Source organism: Sturnus vulgaris, chromosome 7 (assembly GCF_052056855.1).
Source record: "Sturnus vulgaris isolate bStuVul1 chromosome 7, bStuVul1.hap1, whole genome shotgun sequence".
In the NCBI taxonomy this organism is placed as follows: domain Eukaryota; kingdom Metazoa; phylum Chordata; class Aves; order Passeriformes; family Sturnidae; genus Sturnus; species Sturnus vulgaris.
The window spans coordinates 7,675,291-7,693,133 of NC_142249.1; the positions used below are offsets into that span (position 1 = coordinate 7,675,291).

General features: G+C 44.9%; 1 protein-coding gene across 18 annotated transcripts in view; it reads right to left on the minus strand.

Moving 5' to 3' along the window:
• Positions 1-17,843, minus strand: part of UNC80 (unc-80 subunit of NALCN channel complex) — a 128,611-nt gene that overhangs the window by 6,368 nt on the left and 104,400 nt on the right. For 15 of the 18 annotated variants that reach the window (XM_088167674.1, XM_088167673.1, XM_088167676.1 and 12 more), the window contains 8 exons: positions 17,153-17,278; positions 15,190-15,313; positions 14,259-14,465; positions 12,589-12,773; positions 11,617-11,782; positions 9,919-10,098; positions 8,376-8,514; positions 6,253-6,309 (listed from right to left, as the gene is read on the minus strand). In XM_088167674.1, the coding sequence (XP_088023800.1) occupies positions 6,253-6,309; positions 8,376-8,514; positions 9,919-10,098; positions 11,617-11,782; positions 12,589-12,773; positions 14,259-14,465; positions 15,190-15,313; positions 17,153-17,278 (1,184 nt within the window). The remainder of the gene's footprint in view (positions 1-6,252; positions 6,310-8,375; positions 8,515-9,918; positions 10,099-11,616; positions 11,783-12,588; positions 12,774-14,258; positions 14,466-15,189; positions 15,314-17,152; positions 17,279-17,843) is intronic. The other 3 variants (XM_088167677.1, XM_088167671.1, XM_088167679.1) reach the window with 1 other exon arrangement.

Below are 17,843 nucleotides of genomic sequence, written 5' to 3' on the forward strand. Positions count from 1 at the left end.
GAGTCATGGCATTCACGACTTGGCCACGCACAGGTAGCATCCAAATATAAATAACTGCAGATTTCAGTTTTCAGTCATTGATTGATGCATCCCACTGAGCAGCACTCACTTCTCTGCATCCTTTGCCACATCAGTGAAGGCAGGAACATCAGCTTCCTAGCTCAAAAGCCTTCTTGTTTACTTTTCCTTTTTTCATGGACAATGTTGTAAAAGCTATTTTTTTCCTTCCCAAATAAGACTCCACGGCCTCACTGCAATTTTTTCATCTGGTTTTAATTTCAGTTTAAGTCAACAAACAAAAAACAAAACGCAAAGTGACAAAGGATCCATTCACATAATGGATGCATGAGTTATGTGAACAAGGCCCCACACTCAACACTTGCAGCCTCAAGTCTTTTTGTGACTAACAAACAAAAGAGACAAGTAAACAAACACTAGAGAGAGAGAGAGAGAGAGAGAGAGTGATAAACACAGCTTTTGGGGTTTTAATATATTGGCACAAAATATCTGCAAACCTGCAGTAGAAGAAACTTCAGCAATAAAATATACTCAGCTATGTACCATTCAACCAACTTAATATAAGAATATCACCCTCCCCTCATTTTTATCAAAGCACTGTATTCCTCCAAACACTGGACATTTAGCAGTCACAAAATACTTCAGCTGATAGACTTATGACTACAATAGTCACTAACAGTTAAGATAGACTGCTTTTAACTCAGGCAGCTGCTTTTTTTAAGCCAGACTGGAATCCATTGAGTGACATGTCCTGTTTAAGCAACTTCCAACTATAGCTGGTATACACACTGTTGAAGATTCAGTATTGCAATCCATTTTGTGTTTGGCTTGCATTAATCTAAAGGAAAGCATCATTATTTTCTCTAGATACTTCCCTTGGATCTCCCTGGAGTTTGTCAGTACCACCAAGAGAATGAAGGCTGATCAGCTTAATCACCTGAGCATGCAGGGGTGGAGGAAGAAGACTAATCTAGAGACATGATCAGACAAGACATGGAGAATGGCTGTGAAGAGCTTAAAAAGCTTTGTCTTCTGAGCAGCTCATTCTTCACTTTGGCAGAAGTTACCCATTGTCCTCAAAAGATTTGGTGGAACAGAACATGGAGGGTTTCCTGCTCTGCTTTGGGACTCTTGGGGTTTAGAGTTTTCCTTTGGATTCTTTCTCTAATGGAATTTTGTCCCATCTGTCACTAAGAAACCATAACAGCTGACACTTAGGAGAGACTAGAGAAGTTTCCATGGGAAGGGTGAAGCTGGCCACTCTCTTAAATAGTGGGTTTCTCTTGGAGGGACAGAGATACCCAAGAATTGGGCTGGGGAAAAAGGGGCTGGAGCAGCTCCTAGCCCCCTTGCTCTCTTGGCTTTGAAGGAGGATGGTCGAGCTGCTTCCCTTGTGAGGGAATTCAGTGCTGCCACCCGAGCCCAGCCCTGCCCTGTTTTCTCCTACCCCAGCTGAGCGTTTGCTCATGAGAGCAGTCATTCAACCGGGACCTCACAGAAAATGAGGGACTGGGTTTGTGCTTCTGTTTGGTGCTGTTTGCCTTGTTACACAGATATGTATTAGTAAAGAACTTTCCTTTTCCCATCTTTTTCCCTTAATTTCAAAGTTATAATAATTCAGAGGGAAGGGGGTCATATTCTTCATTCCAAGGGAGGTTCCCACCTCCCTTGGCAGACATCTGTCTTTCAAACCAAGACAGGGGCAAAGTCTGGCTACCTGGTCTGAAAGCCTTATTCCTTCCTCCCTTTCATTTAAACTAAAGCCAGACTTTGCACTGAAGCATATCCACGTGTTTCTATCACTTCTACAGGGGAGACAGTGGGCAGCTTCAAGGAGAGAGACATTTTGGGACCCTGAAGCTGTTTATCTTTTGATTGACAGACTACAGCCTAATAATCCTGGGCATGCCCTCAGCAATCTCACCACAGCTGCACTGCCTTGGAAAAAGAGGAGAAGCTTCAGCAAGCTCAAAGCCAAAAAAACCCCAAGATATATTTGAGTCCTTCCATAGACGTCTTCTGAATTAAATCACCAGTCCCTAGAATATATATCCCAGCTTTTCCATAGGATATTGACATGCTCTACAGACCAAGCATCCTAAACACCACACAAACACCTGCCTAGGGATAGATAAGCAGAGCCTTTAGAGTTACCTCCTCTTAGTAGGAATATGTTCTTCACTCAGTGACTGCACATATAACTGGTAAGTCCAAAAGCATCACATCATTCCTTATGAAAGCAAAGAGACTGCACTTAAATTAGTCTTTATATTTGTGATCTAGACTACCTGAAATTGCTTGGTGAATTTCCTTAATCTTCTGTTTCTAGGATTACATAAAAACGTCTTCTTCTGAATTTATAGAAGTTTTTACAGTGATTCCCATTGTGTGAGTGAAGTAGGAATTAGCTGGAGAAGTTCTTGAAAAAAAAAAGTCTACTGGACTAGCTTTGAGAATACTGTTACAATTTCTGATGAAGGAAAGGTAACTTAGTTCTGTGAGTAAGGAGACGTCTGTAGCAGAAAGACTGCAATTATATTCAGTACAAAACTGTTTACAGTGCTGAAACAAACTCACTTCACATATGATATGAAAACACTTGAAAAAATCGTTAGATAACAGGTGTACATGGACAGTGGAAGGGCACAGAGGCTATACACGAGATGAAAACTATTCCCATGCACTAAAGACAAACAATAGGCAAGCAAAAAAAAGTTGGACTTCGTGTCTTCCTGCTGGAGAATGGGGTTTTCAGCCTGGCTTATAACCTAAGTGAGATAAGTGAGCTGCTGGATGTTTACTTCCAGTACTGAATCTCTATGCAAATTGGTATAATCTGGGGAGATCTTACCAGCTGAAATTGCAGATACCTATTGCAGGGAAATGGTGGACATGAGCTGAGTTCTGCAGAGCTGCCTGTGCACAACACAGTCCTGCTGTGGCTGTCTTTTTGCTCTCTATCCCCACATTTTGAAGAAGGAATAAAGACCACAAATTTGAGATGAGTGACTGAATTTTCAGATATAAGCTTTCTCTTCATGAGGCTTTGTGAGGGTTTCTTTTCACATCAAAGAACAGAACTACTGATCTTGTTTCTGTGAAAATGAGCATGGCAGGCAGAGGGCTGGCTCTGTGCAGCCTGCCCTCCCTCCTTCTCTGTCTCTCCTTGTTTACCAGACCTGACCAGGAATATACTGTTTTTCTGGCAGTCCGTGGGACCCAGCCAAGGAACACCAAATCAAGTGCCTTTTCAGCTGACAGTATATTTCCCCTCCCCATGGCAATGTGATCTATAAGAATAATTTTTCTAAAGGACATCAGCCAGATTTATTTGGGAATAAGAAAAAAGATTTTTTTCCTGCCCAACACAAAGATGCTCTGTCACTCTCTAAATATCTCTGTCAAGAGATTTATTTGCACAGTAATGTTACTCCCATTATATAGGGCAGAGGTCAAAGATCAAACCAACTGAACTTCATGGATGCATGTTGCCAGCACTACAAGGAATGACAGACAATGCAATCACACAGTGGGGGCCAAAACAAACTTTGTCAGGTTGGCAAGTAAAAGAAGTGATGCTCAGGAATTAAAGAAAACCAAACCATGCAGCCAAAAAAATAATTAAAAAAAAAAGAATAATAAGAAGAAAACAAAACAAAGGAAGGAACGAGTTTCAATGTGTATTAAAGAGATGCACGTGCTTGCCACACCATCATGGTAGAGTGTACACACTTTGTGTCCCTAGACATATGAAGAGAAAGTTGGTGGATAAAGGCAGTGGAGAATGGGTTAAACATATTGCATTTCCAGACATATCCCAACCCAGTTAGCATTAAATCTGCTGCTGCAATTGCCCTGGCAATGTGGATTCAATCTGATTTTTCCTGTTAGGAGCCATTAAGCTAGGATAGGCACAAACACTACAGGGAAATGTGTTTGTGCAACAGATTTCCATTACAGTGGCTTCACCTTCTTCCTTTCTGATTTGGGAAAATATCCTGCCCTCTCAGATATACATACATACATATATATATATATATATTAATTACAACAGATCATGATGCTCCTCAGCCCTGTACCCCAAGCTGTCTGAACACTTCAGTGCTGTCCCCTTCCTGCCTTCCCTGCTTTTCTCCAAGGCTGTGTCTAATTGCTATAGAAGAAAGGGAAACAGACTTTCTTGTTTTTGTCACAATTTGTTTAATTTATTTAAGACTCCTACCTTCCATAAGGGTCTAGTCCCTGGTAAATATTGTTTGTTTCTTTATCTCAGGTATGGGTAAACACCAGCTTGTGAATTTAGAAGGTGATCCTAAAAAGTTATCATTGTGCACCAGTCAAAATCAGAGTTATATAAGAGAAACTCAAGCCTGCTTTATTCAGAACTAATGTTCTTGAATGGAAAAACCACTCTGCCCTATAATCCCCACAGCACAATAAGCTTCTGAAACATCTGTTTTGTTGCTGCTGTCAGAGGAGAAATCCAATTTTCACATTGAACAATGCAGTTGAAACATCTTTTCCTCCTCACAGCAAACTAATTTAATCTTTTTAGACATGTTTGCAGTGTCTTCATTCCTGCTTAAGGGTTTGCATCCCTGGTGCTCATCCTTAAGAAATTAGTGCCTGCTCCTTGAAAAGGAGAATAAACCTCAGCAGAACTGACTCCCAAGTGCATCTGCTCACCCATTTGCTTTAGGAGATCTCTGTACCATAGAGCAGGGTGGAGGATAGTGTCCTGCTCCCCTGAGAAAACTTTTGTGCAGCTGATTACATTTCAGGGTTGAAAATAAATTACTGTGTGTGAACGTATTTATTGACTTAGGTGTCTCATAATGCTCAGCCTCACCATTGTTATTAGGAGTGGCTACCCCCTACTTTACAAGATCAGAACATTTCAAAACCAGCACTGATGTAACCAAGTATCAGGTCATTATGGCCTTAGCTCAGATACAGACCTTCCCCTTTATCCTCTTCCTCAGCTGTAGTGAGTTTTTAGTGCTGCTAAAGGGACAACACAAAGTTCTTTGATTGAATGCTTTCTCTTCACTTCTTTAGCTCAGATGACCATGCAGTCCACCTCACTTTGTCCAAAAAAAACAGGTAACAGTGCTCCTGCCTCTGCCAAGAAGCTGATGTCTTTTCCTAAGCCATCACAGACCAGTCTGCCAGAGCAGGGTTCACATACACAAAGGACACCACGTTTCATGGAATGAGCTTGGTGACAGCACTGATGATAAACTCTCCTATTGTCAGCTGAGGAGAGTTTGAACAAACACACACAGCAGCCTGTCCCCATCCCAAAAAGCCACTACCAACATCAAAACCCAAGCTAATGGAACAGAAACCATTCACACAAATGCCTCTCAACATATCCACAGCTTCCATATCCACAGGAATGAAATAGCAAGTTACCCTCCATACGGGGCTGTGCTCTCCTGGGAGGAAACACAGATGCTCCTGGGACTAACAACAGCTCTCCAGCCTCAAGAGGATGGGTTGAGAGGTGGGAGCACAGCAGCAGGGCAGGGAGAATGAATAACATGAGGGATCTGGGTGTTAAAGGTGCAGCCTTCCCTTCTAAATTCAATCCTGATCCATTTGTGTTTGTGAGTAACGAGGAACAGCTCGACCTGAACTCCAGCACTAACAGAGCCACTTCAGATACCTATTTGTGGGGTCCACCTGCAAGATTTTTAAGGTGTCATTTGAGAATTGAAAATGCTTTGCAAAATTAATGAGAACTATTGTAAAGCACCCACAAAACTCTATATTCCACAAGACTTAACCATAATTAGTTTTACCAGTGAATGGTAAAAAAACTCAGATTGATATTAAGTCTTTTGTGCTGACAGCATTGTGAGATGAATGAAAAAACAGATGTCTCCATTTTACATAAGCCTTCAGACTAATGCTTATAACAGGATACATAATGCCTCACAGATCATCTTTCTCATGCCTTTCAAGCAATTGTTAAACAAGGGGAAAACCCCCAGGCCAGCCTGCTGCTTCATTCACTACACCTTTTTCCTTCCCCTTCTCAAAGTTATTGGCAATCAAAGCTGAAAACTGAAGGTGGGTTGCTACACCTTTGACTTGCAGGCCTGAATATTGATGAGCCACAAGAGACAGAGATGGAGAGAGTGACAAAAGGTGAGGGGAAGAGACAGAAGGTTGGAAACGGGCTCGTTTCCCAGCACACACACCGACACACAGGTAGTGTTAACACTGTACCTAGAGAGGCTGCCCTCAGTGGCCAGGCTCGGGGAGTCATCGAGGACATTAGGTTCACTGCAGGAGGGGCAGGGAGATTAAGAATTTAGGGAAAGAAAATGCAAAAAGGAAAAAAAAAAAAAAAAAGAAAAAAAAAAGCATGCGCTCGTTGTCTCTGTTTTCAAGGGAGAAAAATATCAACGGAATAAAAAAGTAAAAAAAGGACGGTAACATTCATTGGTCTCACACGCTCAACAGCACATATATGACTCAGAGGAGCTGAAAGAACATCTGATAACAGGAGCAGTCTCTAGAGAGAGTTTACACTGCATGAAGCCTTCTGCATCTCTGCTGAGATTTAGGGAGCTGAGAAGTTCAACAGGATGTGTTCCTAAAGGAAATAGGGCAGGGAATTGCTTTCAAAGCTATTTTCCTGCAGAGTTTTGATTTATTTCAGTTCTATTTACTTTCAGCTTCATAGAAAGGTTTTTTTCTTTCCCCATGAGCCACTTCTTCCTTGAGGGAGGGCTGATCTATCTCCCATGAGCTATAGACCACTCTCCTTCTGATGCAACTCTAGGGACAAACATCTGGAAAACAAGGTCTCATAGTGCAATGAAACTGTAAATAAACAGCTGGCAAGGCTTTTGGCCAAGGGACACAATTCCAATGCTTTTCTGCAATGCAGCCATCAGGCAGGAGCAGCCTGCTCAGGCCATAGGAAAAACATGAAAGAAAGACAGAAAGAAAGAAAGAAAGTAGTCTGCTGGGTTACCAGCAGGAAAGCAGTAATAATATTACTTAGCATTAATTAGCTTACATTTGTGAGGCAGTCTGAAAGCCCAGAGACCATCCATAACTCAAAGGGCATGATGTTGAGAACTATGATTATGCTTGCTGAGCTGGTCCTTCCCCTACCCCGATGAAAAGTGATTCTCCTGCTATACCATACACTTAAAAAGTAGAGAGTGAAGCTCTGTGTTAATTAAAGTCTTTTTTTTTTTTTTCTCAGCATCATCATGATTTGTGATAGCACAAAGCAAACATTGCTCTCAGTCAGCTCTGGCTCTTATGAAGTTTATGCACTGAAGATGGTAGTGAAGGATTGAGGAAAATGCAGTCTTGCATATTAATTTTTCAAGAAACAAAGGGACTGAATCAACTGAGTTCAAGAGTCAAATAAGTTCCTGTAAGTCCTTTTGTGAAAACTCCTGGATAAAATCTGTGTAACTTCTCTCTTGTAAATCACTTCTCCTATCTCTGCTGGTAGGTACCACAGCTGTTAATTTTCCTTCAGCTATCAAGGTTATTTCTTTAATTCCAAGCAAAAATGGGGAGGGAATAATGTTGTTTGATTTTCCAGGGGTGGTCAAGACATAATGTAGAATATATTCTTTAAAGGTTCAAAGGAAATAACATAAATTAATATGTCCATTGTCAGATATCCTTGGATAACTATGTCACAGACAAATAAAACAACAAACATTGCTTATTTAGAAAAAAAAAATCACATTTAAATGCAAAACTTCTCTCCACATCTTCTAAAGATGTACATTTCCCAACAGGCTCTTTCTCACCATTCCAAGTCAACCAGGAATAAGGCATTCAAAGTTATTTGTATCAACAAGTATTTCAGGTTTAAAATAGTATTAAATCCCATCTTTGAACACAGAGTTTAGTTTCTGTGATGAGCTAGTTACTGTGCCAGGAAGGACAAAGAACACATAGAAGAAAGCAAAGTAAATCAAACTGCCTCTGTCAGTCTTTCCCAGCTTCTCAAGATTCCTCCCCACACCCCTGCACAAACTAGGAATGGTCCCCTGGTTCAATGAGCACCCCAAAATCACATCTCCTTTTGCTATTCAGTGGTAGCAGAGAAAAAGAATAACATGGAATGTTTCTGAAAGTGTTTAAGAGGAAGGTTGCTGTGGATGACAGTTTGTTCTTATGCATCCTACACAACACAGATCACCCTGGAAAATCATTATTTCCAACCCTGCACCCTTGGTCCAACACTATTCCAGGATGAATAAATTTAACATCACTGTGCTGGCACCAATTCCACTACCCCACCTCTCTGATGTACCTGGGCCATTTCTGCTCTGGTTATTATAATGGGAAAGGTGAAAAGCCCTTGTTTTTACCTTTGGCTGGGTAACATGCCCACCTCAGCCTGAGGTGCAGACATGCTGGAGAGATGGCTGGAGAACCTCCTCCTCCCAATGGCACCCATAAGGTATGTTTCTTGTTCACTTACCACACTGGGCATGCTCAAGGAGTCATCTAGAAAGAGAGAAAAAAAAACAGGAAAGGAGAGGAAACAACCACCCAAACCCCACCTGCATCTCGACAAGAGTTGTCCAGAGATAACAGGATGCCAAAGGTGCACCCAGCATTTACTTACCTAGAGCCCAAGCATGCAAATTGGAATATTCTAGTAGATTTTACAGCCACAGTGCAGAAAGACATACACATAAACCTCTGCAGGATGAGAAACCTGACAAACATGTGGCAGGGATTTATGGCTCTCAGGAAAACTTGTTTGTGGAATTCAGCTTCCACTAGGGCTTAATTTCTATTTATAATAAACTCCTTGTTAATATACAGTGTTTCCAGCATAAAAGTTGCAACAGACGTTTTCCTGCTGTGAAATAAAGTGCTGCTATGATCTAGCAAAGCACTGTGACAAAAAAGCCAAAATACCTGACAGCAAAAGGCAGAACTGACGCCCTTCAACACCCTTCAGGACATGCATTTTAAAATGTCACCAAAAATCTGGATAAATTGACTCAAATACATCATACTGCAACAGAACTATGCACACAGCTGGATTGCAATCTGGACTGCTTGAAATTTTTCAGTGCTGTTTCAAATTATATCAAGTATCCAGAAATAAATTACTTTATTGTGGTTTTTGCCACAACAACTTTTAATTACAAGTAAACAAAACAAAGGGGTGGGTTTGTGTAATTTTCTCTCCTCTTTTTGACCTTTTTTTCAATTCTGATGTACTGAAATATTTTACAGCAGTGTTTATCCAAGGCAGGGCTGAGGAAATAATGAAGCAGTTCAGATAGGAAGATGGCACTTAGCGTTCCACACAGTGGGCTCAGAATTAATCTGAGGCTGAAACTGTATTTTGCCACAGTGAGTAAATATCTGAACAATATACAAGCAGTACAGCTCTGGGTGGATTGTACAAAGTTTAAGTGGTGAACCCAGCTAAAATAAAGCTGCAAAGTTTCAGGCTAACTGCTCTTTTCCAAAAGGAAATTCTGCTCTAACTGCACGGACCTTTCTTTGAGCCCCCCATTTTCACTCCTGTTTGCAGGAACAGGATCCTAACTACACAGCCACAGTCCCTGCCCGCTGTGATGATGCCAACGAGAGGCTTGGCTGCCAAATGCCTCGTCAGCTCTGTGACAACTGCACATCAGCTCGGGTCTCGGGCACTAAAAACCTCCCTGTGCCCTTCCCTTTGCCCTGCCACAGCTCAGAAGGCAACGAAGAAATATGTTACAACCCAAACTTTAACACCGTGTACCAACCACACCAGCCGCTCAACCTCATTCTCCTGTGGCCCTTTTATTCCCACTGGGACAGGGGCAACTGTGTTCCCCTCCTGGGCGTCCTCGGGGCATCGAGAAAATCTCTTGAGTGCTGGGGGCTGAGTATCTGGCCACGTACTTTCTTCATCCTCCTCGTCGGTGCGGCTCAGCGTGTCCTGGGACGCCTGCTGGGAGGGCTCGCTGTCCTGCTCCCACACCGTGCCCGTGCCCGTGTTGGAGCGGGACATGGTGGCCAGGCTCAGCCGGTAAGCAGACGTGGAGGTGCCCACCGTGCTCACTGATGTCTTCCCTTGGTAAGCTGCACAAGAAAGGGAGAACCGAAGCCAAGTCACTGATGGCACCGGAAATCAACAGAAAGCCAAGAATTCCTGTCGTGCTGGGCACTCGTGGGGCAAGGGGAGCTTCTCACTCTCTACAACTTCCCAACAGGAGGATGGAGCCAGCTGGAGTTGCCCTCTCCCCTGCCACCAGCGACAAGACAAAAGGAATGGCCTCAAGCTGCACCAGGGGAGGAATTTCTTCATGGAAAGGGTTGCTAAGCATTAGAATGGAGTCACCACCCTTGGAGGTGTCCAGGAACTGGATTTGGGACTTGGTGCCATGGTCTAGTTGACAAGGTGGTGATCAAGGTTGAACTTGATGATCTCAGAGGTCTTTTCCAACCTTAATGATCCTGTGATGCTGTGACAGGGGTGGCAGAGGTGATAAAACGCTAGCAGCTGCCTGCTCATCTCACCTTTCCAAAATCTCTGTTTTACTTATGCAGTGTGATTTTTCACAACTTGTATTTGACAGATCGGCTTCAACATTTAGAAAACAAGGCAAATTATTGCCTAGGAAAAAAGACTGAAGCATTTCCTTTCAAATTTGTTTTCCTTAAGAACAAAGCAGATAAACTGCTTGCCATGTATGAGCAGCAGCTGCCATCTCGTGGCGACAGGAGTGGCCGTCACTGGAAAAAATTCTCCCCATGTGCAGGAGAGAATTCTGAAGTGCCCCATCAGCTCAGGGATGCTGATCTGGATGTCACAGTAAAAAAAAAAAAATCAAAGAGACCAGGAGAAAGGAGGGGGAAGATCTGCTATTGCTGAACAGCCAGAACTTTACAGTGGCAAAGCACAAGCCAGCTGACACAGCAAGAGCCAGCTGCTGGGGAATAGGATTCACATTTGGTGAGAAAATAGGTGCATTTTACAACTAACTTGGACTTCTGTTGGCTGTAGTGGCAAGGCTAAGCATAAGCTGCAGGGTGTGTGTGGATTGCCCATGGGGATCCGTGGGGGATGCAGAGATCCATGCACAGCCCATGGGGATCCACAGGGATGCAGAGATCCACCCACAGCCCGTGGGGATCCACGGGGATGCAGAGATCCACCCACAGTCCATGGGGATCCATGGGGATGCAGAGATCCACCCACAGCCCATGGGGATCCACGGGGATGCAGAGATCCACCCACAGCCCGTGGGGATCCATGGGGATGCAGAGATCCACCCACAGCCCGTGGGGATCCATGGGGATGCAGAGATCCATGCTGGAGGAGAATGCCTGGAGGAGGCTCTGCTCCAGTGGGAGACCAACAACCCAGGTCCTGTGTGAGCACTGGGCTGTCGTTGTAAGCTTTTGTCTCAGGAGAACCAGGGGACATGAGGACATCTGGAGCTCCAAATGTGTTCAGATGTTGGGCATGGATCATATTCCAGAATTTCCCTCTGGCTGACCAAAGCACCTTTCCCGTTTTAGGCAGAAGCCAGCTCTGCCTCACAAGTCACTGTCAAGGCAAGGGGTGATGCCCTGAGCTCTCGCTGCCCTCCTCACCAGACCCACTGTGCACAGCCTCCTTCAGGATCTTCAGCTCGTTGTTGAACTCGGCGATGAGGGAGCTCTTGCAGAGCGGGCGCGGGATGAACCGTCGCTCCAGCTGGTCCGAGATGTGCTGCCGGGCTGTCAGCTCCTCGTGGTTCTCAGCTGGCTGCGCCAGCAGCTGCAAATTTGGGATGCATTAGCATTGCAGGAACATGGTGCTCAGGGAATTGGGACTAGTCTCCAGCCAGCAGGCTTTGTAGGCAAGAGGTTTTGGCCCCATCTATCAGGCTTCCACCTGTCTCTCAGGGGCGATCCTATGTCTGACTGAACAGAGATCAAAGGTTCAGTGGCACACGGAGATGAGGGCTCCCTTATGCTAAGCTCTATCCTCATGATCCTGTCATGAGACAGCTCCTTCCCCCATGACTATTTAGTCTGTTCAAGACACAAGGTAGGCTAAATAAGGTAGAGTACCTTGTGCTAGTCTGCCTGGTAGCCAGCAAGGAGCTGTGATTAACTTAAACCCCAGATGCCTTAGCCTAGCAGCTGCCTGTTCATCCACAAAAGTCCTGCCAGAACCTTCCTCCAAGGGATGGAAAGGGGAGTGGTCCTTCCTGGCTGTTAGAAGGGAGGGCTGCAGAAGAGACATTACTAGATTTCTGCCAACACCCTCCCAGGTTCAGCACATCCACACTCCTTCCAAGTGCTTTGAATATCTTCATCGTAGAATTAACTCCACATGCACTTCCCCATCTGGAGGAACTAAGATTAGCTGTACTCCATGGATCAGAGCTCCTGTTTAGTTTTGGCCAAGAAAAAGCTCTCTGATTTAGTTTTAAAGGGTTCTTAGGCTTACTAACTTCTCAAAGGTCACTCACTACATGTAGTTCTTCCAGAAGTGCTGTTCCTCTGTTCCCAGCTGGGGAACAAGGGCTATCTTGCCTTCAGGGAGTGAGAGATCAGGAGCCAAAGCAGCTGTTTTACCTTGCACTGGATGAAGGGCCGAAGGAGCACAAAGATGGGGATCCGTGTCCGCACGATGAAGTCGAGGAAATCCCACAGGGCCAGCCCTCCCACTTTCCTCAGGGCCATCTCTTTCACTTGCAGGCTCAGCCAGTACCACTGGCTGTCCAGCTGGCGCTCAAAGCAAACAAGGATCACCTTCAGGGCTACAGGGGAACACACAGCAGCAAAGGGCAGTCAGAGATGTCACCAGTGTCCCTCACAAGCACTGGGGGAAGGACAGAGGGGCCACAGTGAGCACAGACCTACACAGGCATGCTTTGCATGTACATGCACATGCATGCCCACACACCTCAGAGGCACAACTGTCTTTTCTATCACTCTCCAAAAAATGGCAGGGAAGGACCAACCAGCCTTCTAGTATTAAAGGCCTCACGATCAGGACTGGCAGTCCCATTTCCTGAGAAATTTTTCTACTTCATACCTAAATTCCTCTGTATTTTCTTGCTCTGGTGTTCCCTCTCCCTTCCCTGCAGAGTTCTTTTGTCTTCTCAGAATCAGGTATTTTGGAAGCAGCTCAGAGAACGAATACAGCCCTGGCTGATCACATAACCTCAAAAATCTCGACCAAGCGTATCCACACAAAGAGTCACCCAGTGAGCACTTATAGGGTGATGACAAGAACCCTTCTAGCAATGCAACTGCATGAGTCATGGTTACACTGCAATTTAAATACAAATATGGTCCAGTAAGCCAAGGGCAGTAATTCACAAGAGCAAGAGCATGGCATTACAAATGGGGATGAACAGCAGTCAAGTTCAAAACAATGCTCTGCATTAAAGTGGGCAGCGATTAACACTTGGCTCACAGGAGACACAAGGAATCTCCCCCTTTCTGTGCTCCCCTGGTCTGATAAAAACAGCAAGGCCTGGGAATTGTTGGGGGAAAGTTGACTACTCCATTTTTCTTAATGGGACGGCCAAGACTTCTCAGCCATTACACATCTGTATCCCGGTTTGTTTGGGGGGGAGGGGATTAAATCAGTGGTGATCTGCCAATTTTTCATCACATTTACTCCATTCCTCAGATACAGGTTAACAAAGACCCAAATATAAATCTTAAATGGCCTCACAAAGCCAGAAACCGAGAGGCTGTTTCTGGACAGGTGCTTTGAGACAAAACTGTTCCTGTATTGGCCCGACTGCCTTCAGCAATGCTGCATCTCCAATTTAATTATTTTTTCTGTCCTTTCACCTGTGGGTGAGATGTGGGATAATACAGTATTGCCTTGCAGCACCCTACAGCAAGCAGAGGGCACACCAGTCAGTGAGGACCATGCGTGGGGCCAGCAGCCAGGCAGGCTACATCACCTCTGACCCTAATAGCCAGGGGGCTGTGATGGTAGGGGTTGATGGGCAGTGTGACTCGCCTTTGTGGCTGCACAGCTGCAGCCTGGCAGTGAGAGAACTGAATGACTTCTACCTGTGCTGCTGTTCCTTCAGCTGCAGCGCAGGCACCGCTGGCGTTGCGATATATCCCAGGGATACTCCTGACTTCACGGGCTGGCCTGGCCTCCTGCTCAGGACAGGGCCTAAAGCAACTCTAGACAGGCCAGTTAGCTCCTGCCTGAGGTGGCTGCCACCTGTTCTAGCCGTGTGTGTGCTCGGCGGGCAGCAGAAGGCATCACTCACCCAGGTAGGCAGCCTGGCTGGTGGATTCTGCCAGCCCTTCGCGCCGCAGGTCCTTGCCCGCGTCGCCCGGCGTGGAGCAGTGGGCAGGGGAGCTCTCCAGCATGAAGTTCTTGCTGCGGGAGGTGCTGATGATGCGAGGTGGCAGGAGGATATTGATAACAGTCTGGAGCAGCAGCAGGACCTCAGGCTGCTCCAGCCAGGGGCTGTCTGAGATGCATTGGGAGGGGAAAGAGAGAGAAAGATCAGCCTACATCCCATCACAGACACTCAAAAGATCCAGACCCCGTTCAGCTCCAAATGGGGGTGCATCTCAAATGTCCCCTAAGCCAAAACTCCGTCCCCCACACCTTGTTATGTTGCTTCTCCTCCTGCAAGCAAAGGCAAAGTTTATTTTAGCACCAGCACGAACACACACAAACACAGAGCTACACAGCACAAAGAAATGTCCCATTCAGTGGTCTCATTTCCTTTTGGCATTCCCCTCTCCCCTTACTCTTCGCTTTCATTTAGGGATTTACCACTGAAGACCCTCTATAGCAGAAAGCAAGGAACAGGATTTGTGCAAGACAAGTAGCACGGGTTGGGAAAACTCTGATCCACATGGGCACACAATTTCTGTGACCTTTGCTCCCCTCTGTGACTTCTGCTACAATAGATTTGTCCTGCCCTGCACTCCAGTTTCAAAAGCAGGAGGACATCTGTGTAAGACCTGACTCAAGAACCAAGGCACAGCTGAAATAAAAAGAAGAAATAATAACTAATCCCAATGGGGCTCTTTTCAGTCTCAGACCCAAAGGGCACTTAGCTGACATACTGCCAGTGACAGAAAACCAAATTAAAAAATAAAAATAAAATACAGAGAGCAGGGAAAGTGCAAACATCAGTTGTCAGAAAAGGGGGAAAAAAATTCTTTTTGTTAAATTAGTCAGACCTTTGCTTCCAGATCCTACTGTGAGCACAAATGGAATCAGTAGGTTTAAAAGCATTCCTTCCCTTCTTTCCTGATTGGTGAATGGGGAGACGACATGGCTTAGGGGGAAATCTTCTTTCAAAGCCTGTGCAGCAATAATAAAAAAGGATTAAATGATTTCATCACAGATCACACAAACAAGTCACTGCAGGGAATGAGGATCCCTGTTCACACAGTACACCACCAGCACTGATGACCTGATTGAATGAGATGCCCTCAGACCACTTAGTCAGGAGTGATGGGAATTCACGGAGTAGCATAGGGATCACCTGCTCGTGTCAGAGCCAAACGTAGCAAGCCCAAACTCCCAACTCCTAGTTCTCATTAACAAAATCAGAAGTATCCCACTGCAGTCAGCTGAGTGTCACTTGTAAGCTCTGCACTGCTGTGAATGGTATCAGCATCTGACACAGGCTATAGAGAACAGAAAAAGGAACAGAGGAAACTGCACAAATGACATTATCTAAATACTCTCCTGCCCGAACATGGAGGCTTTTCCCAAACATGTTTTTGTTCTGCCTCGCTTTGTGCTGCCCTGTCATCCTCCCTAACACAAAGAATGAACTCCTGAAAAACAAACAAAATGCATGTTTACTTCTTGACACACAGCCAAGCTTAAATTGAAAGGTTTTTCACCTTCTTTCAGAGAGGTAATTCAAACGGATGTCACTAGAACCTTTGTTCACTTACAACATCCCAGTTGTTACAGACTTAGCTGTGAAATGCAACTGAACCTTGCAACTCCTCAAGCTTGCAGACCTGGGCTGAGAAATTCTAGGAGAGGTTTTCTGACGGGGTGTGAAGTATTTCTGTTTTGTATTCTGCTGGAAGTATTGGGAATTATGGCTCGTGTTTTTCCTGACGTGTTTGGTTTTCATTACATTTAAGACCACAAACGAGTGAACAGAGAGAAGAGGATAATAAAAGTTCCCCATAATTAAAAAAAATATGCTACCTGTTTAGATTTTTTTAATTGATAATATTTCACAGCAGCTGAAAGTGGCCTTTTGTTTTATTTTGTTTTGATTAGAGAACCATTACCTCAGAGCTGGAAGAAATCTGTTCTCTTTCTGTGTCAGTTTGAACCAAAAAGTTCTTTTGTGCCTCATGCTCTGAGGGACAGCTTTGTGTGTTGATCCCTGTAAGCCTTCCTTCCCAAACTGCTCAGAAATACCTGCCTAAGTATTCAACTGGATGTACCAATGCTTATTTTACAATGCAAGTTGGAGCTAGATAAGTAAATTTGTCACTTCTCTGGTCACCATTCAGACTGATTTCATGCCAGTGGGGAAGGAAAGGGACACTGAGGCAGAAAGACTGTAAAACGTTATAGTGCTGCTATGAGAAAGGAAGAGTGGTGAAATTCTCCAAAAAGTCCTAAACTTTTTTTTTTTTTTTTTTTTTTTTTTTTTTAATTCTGGCAGCAAGGATACCATTGTGTCAGCAGCTGAAAAGCCAAGTTGCCCTGCTTTTTGTGCTGGCACACTGTGTGACCAGCTCAGGTAAGAGCAGAAGAGCACAAAATCCACTCTCATGGTCCCACAGGAAGACAGGAAGGGTTGCATGGATGTAACCCAAGCCAGGGCCCACCTTCCTGTGGCAGAAGTCTTACTCCTTAGATCCTGCAAAGAATCCTAACCTGCTTGTCAGAGCCTTAAACAGCATCCATCAGCCAAACTCCTTGGATTTCAATGGCAGTGTTAAGCTGATGGATGCTTGCTGTGGACTTGGCCCCAACAAATGAATTCTGAGCTCAGTTCAAGCCTTCAGAAAGGATGGAGAATCTACATGTTGCTCCTCCTTAACTTTTGATGCACGTTCCACAGTTTTTGCCCAGCTTTTGCAGAAAGAAAACAGAGCACTGCTGAGTTGGTGTCTCAACCAGGAGCTCTAGAGGCCTGGCCATGGGCCAGGGCAGACACACCTGTATCTGCAATGCTACAAGCCGGACAACAGCTGTGCTGAAGGGCAGAGGTGGCGAGAGATAAGGGCTGAGATGAAGAAGGGGTAATCCATCAGCCACACTGGAGGGTCCTACCACTCCCATCACCTGCAATACAAACAGAGCACATCACCACAGCTGGCTACTTACAGTTTCATCCATGCCATATCCTCCAACGTCAGTGAAATGGAGGTGCCTTTCATTGAGCACTGAGTTGGGGTGAGTCTAGTAGAACCAGCCCCCACAGTGGTCCTTGCAGCAGCTGGGGCCACTGAGGAGACTGTAGGAGTTCTAGCAGGGAAAGGGAGGGGAAAAGAGGGAACCAGCATGGATGGGAGGAGTGCACAGGTACATTTATAAATGTACCCAGTACCAGCCCTGAATGACCAGCACTGGACTGGTGGAACGGCTTAGAGTTGGAGGATATGTCATTTGACAACTGTAACAAATAAAAATCTGTCATCAAAGCAAAAAGTCTGCATTGAAAGTGGACATCCTTTCCCTTCCCTTGCTTGAAAAATAATGTCCTAAGTCTGACCCAAGCCAGGTTTTGTACAATGTTCAGATTCCTCTCAAACACAGCCTGTTTTGGGGAACTCTAAGCATGATTTCTCTCAGCTGACTTACCCCGATGTCTGAAGCAGAGTCACCTGAATGTGACCTGGTTGTCTGG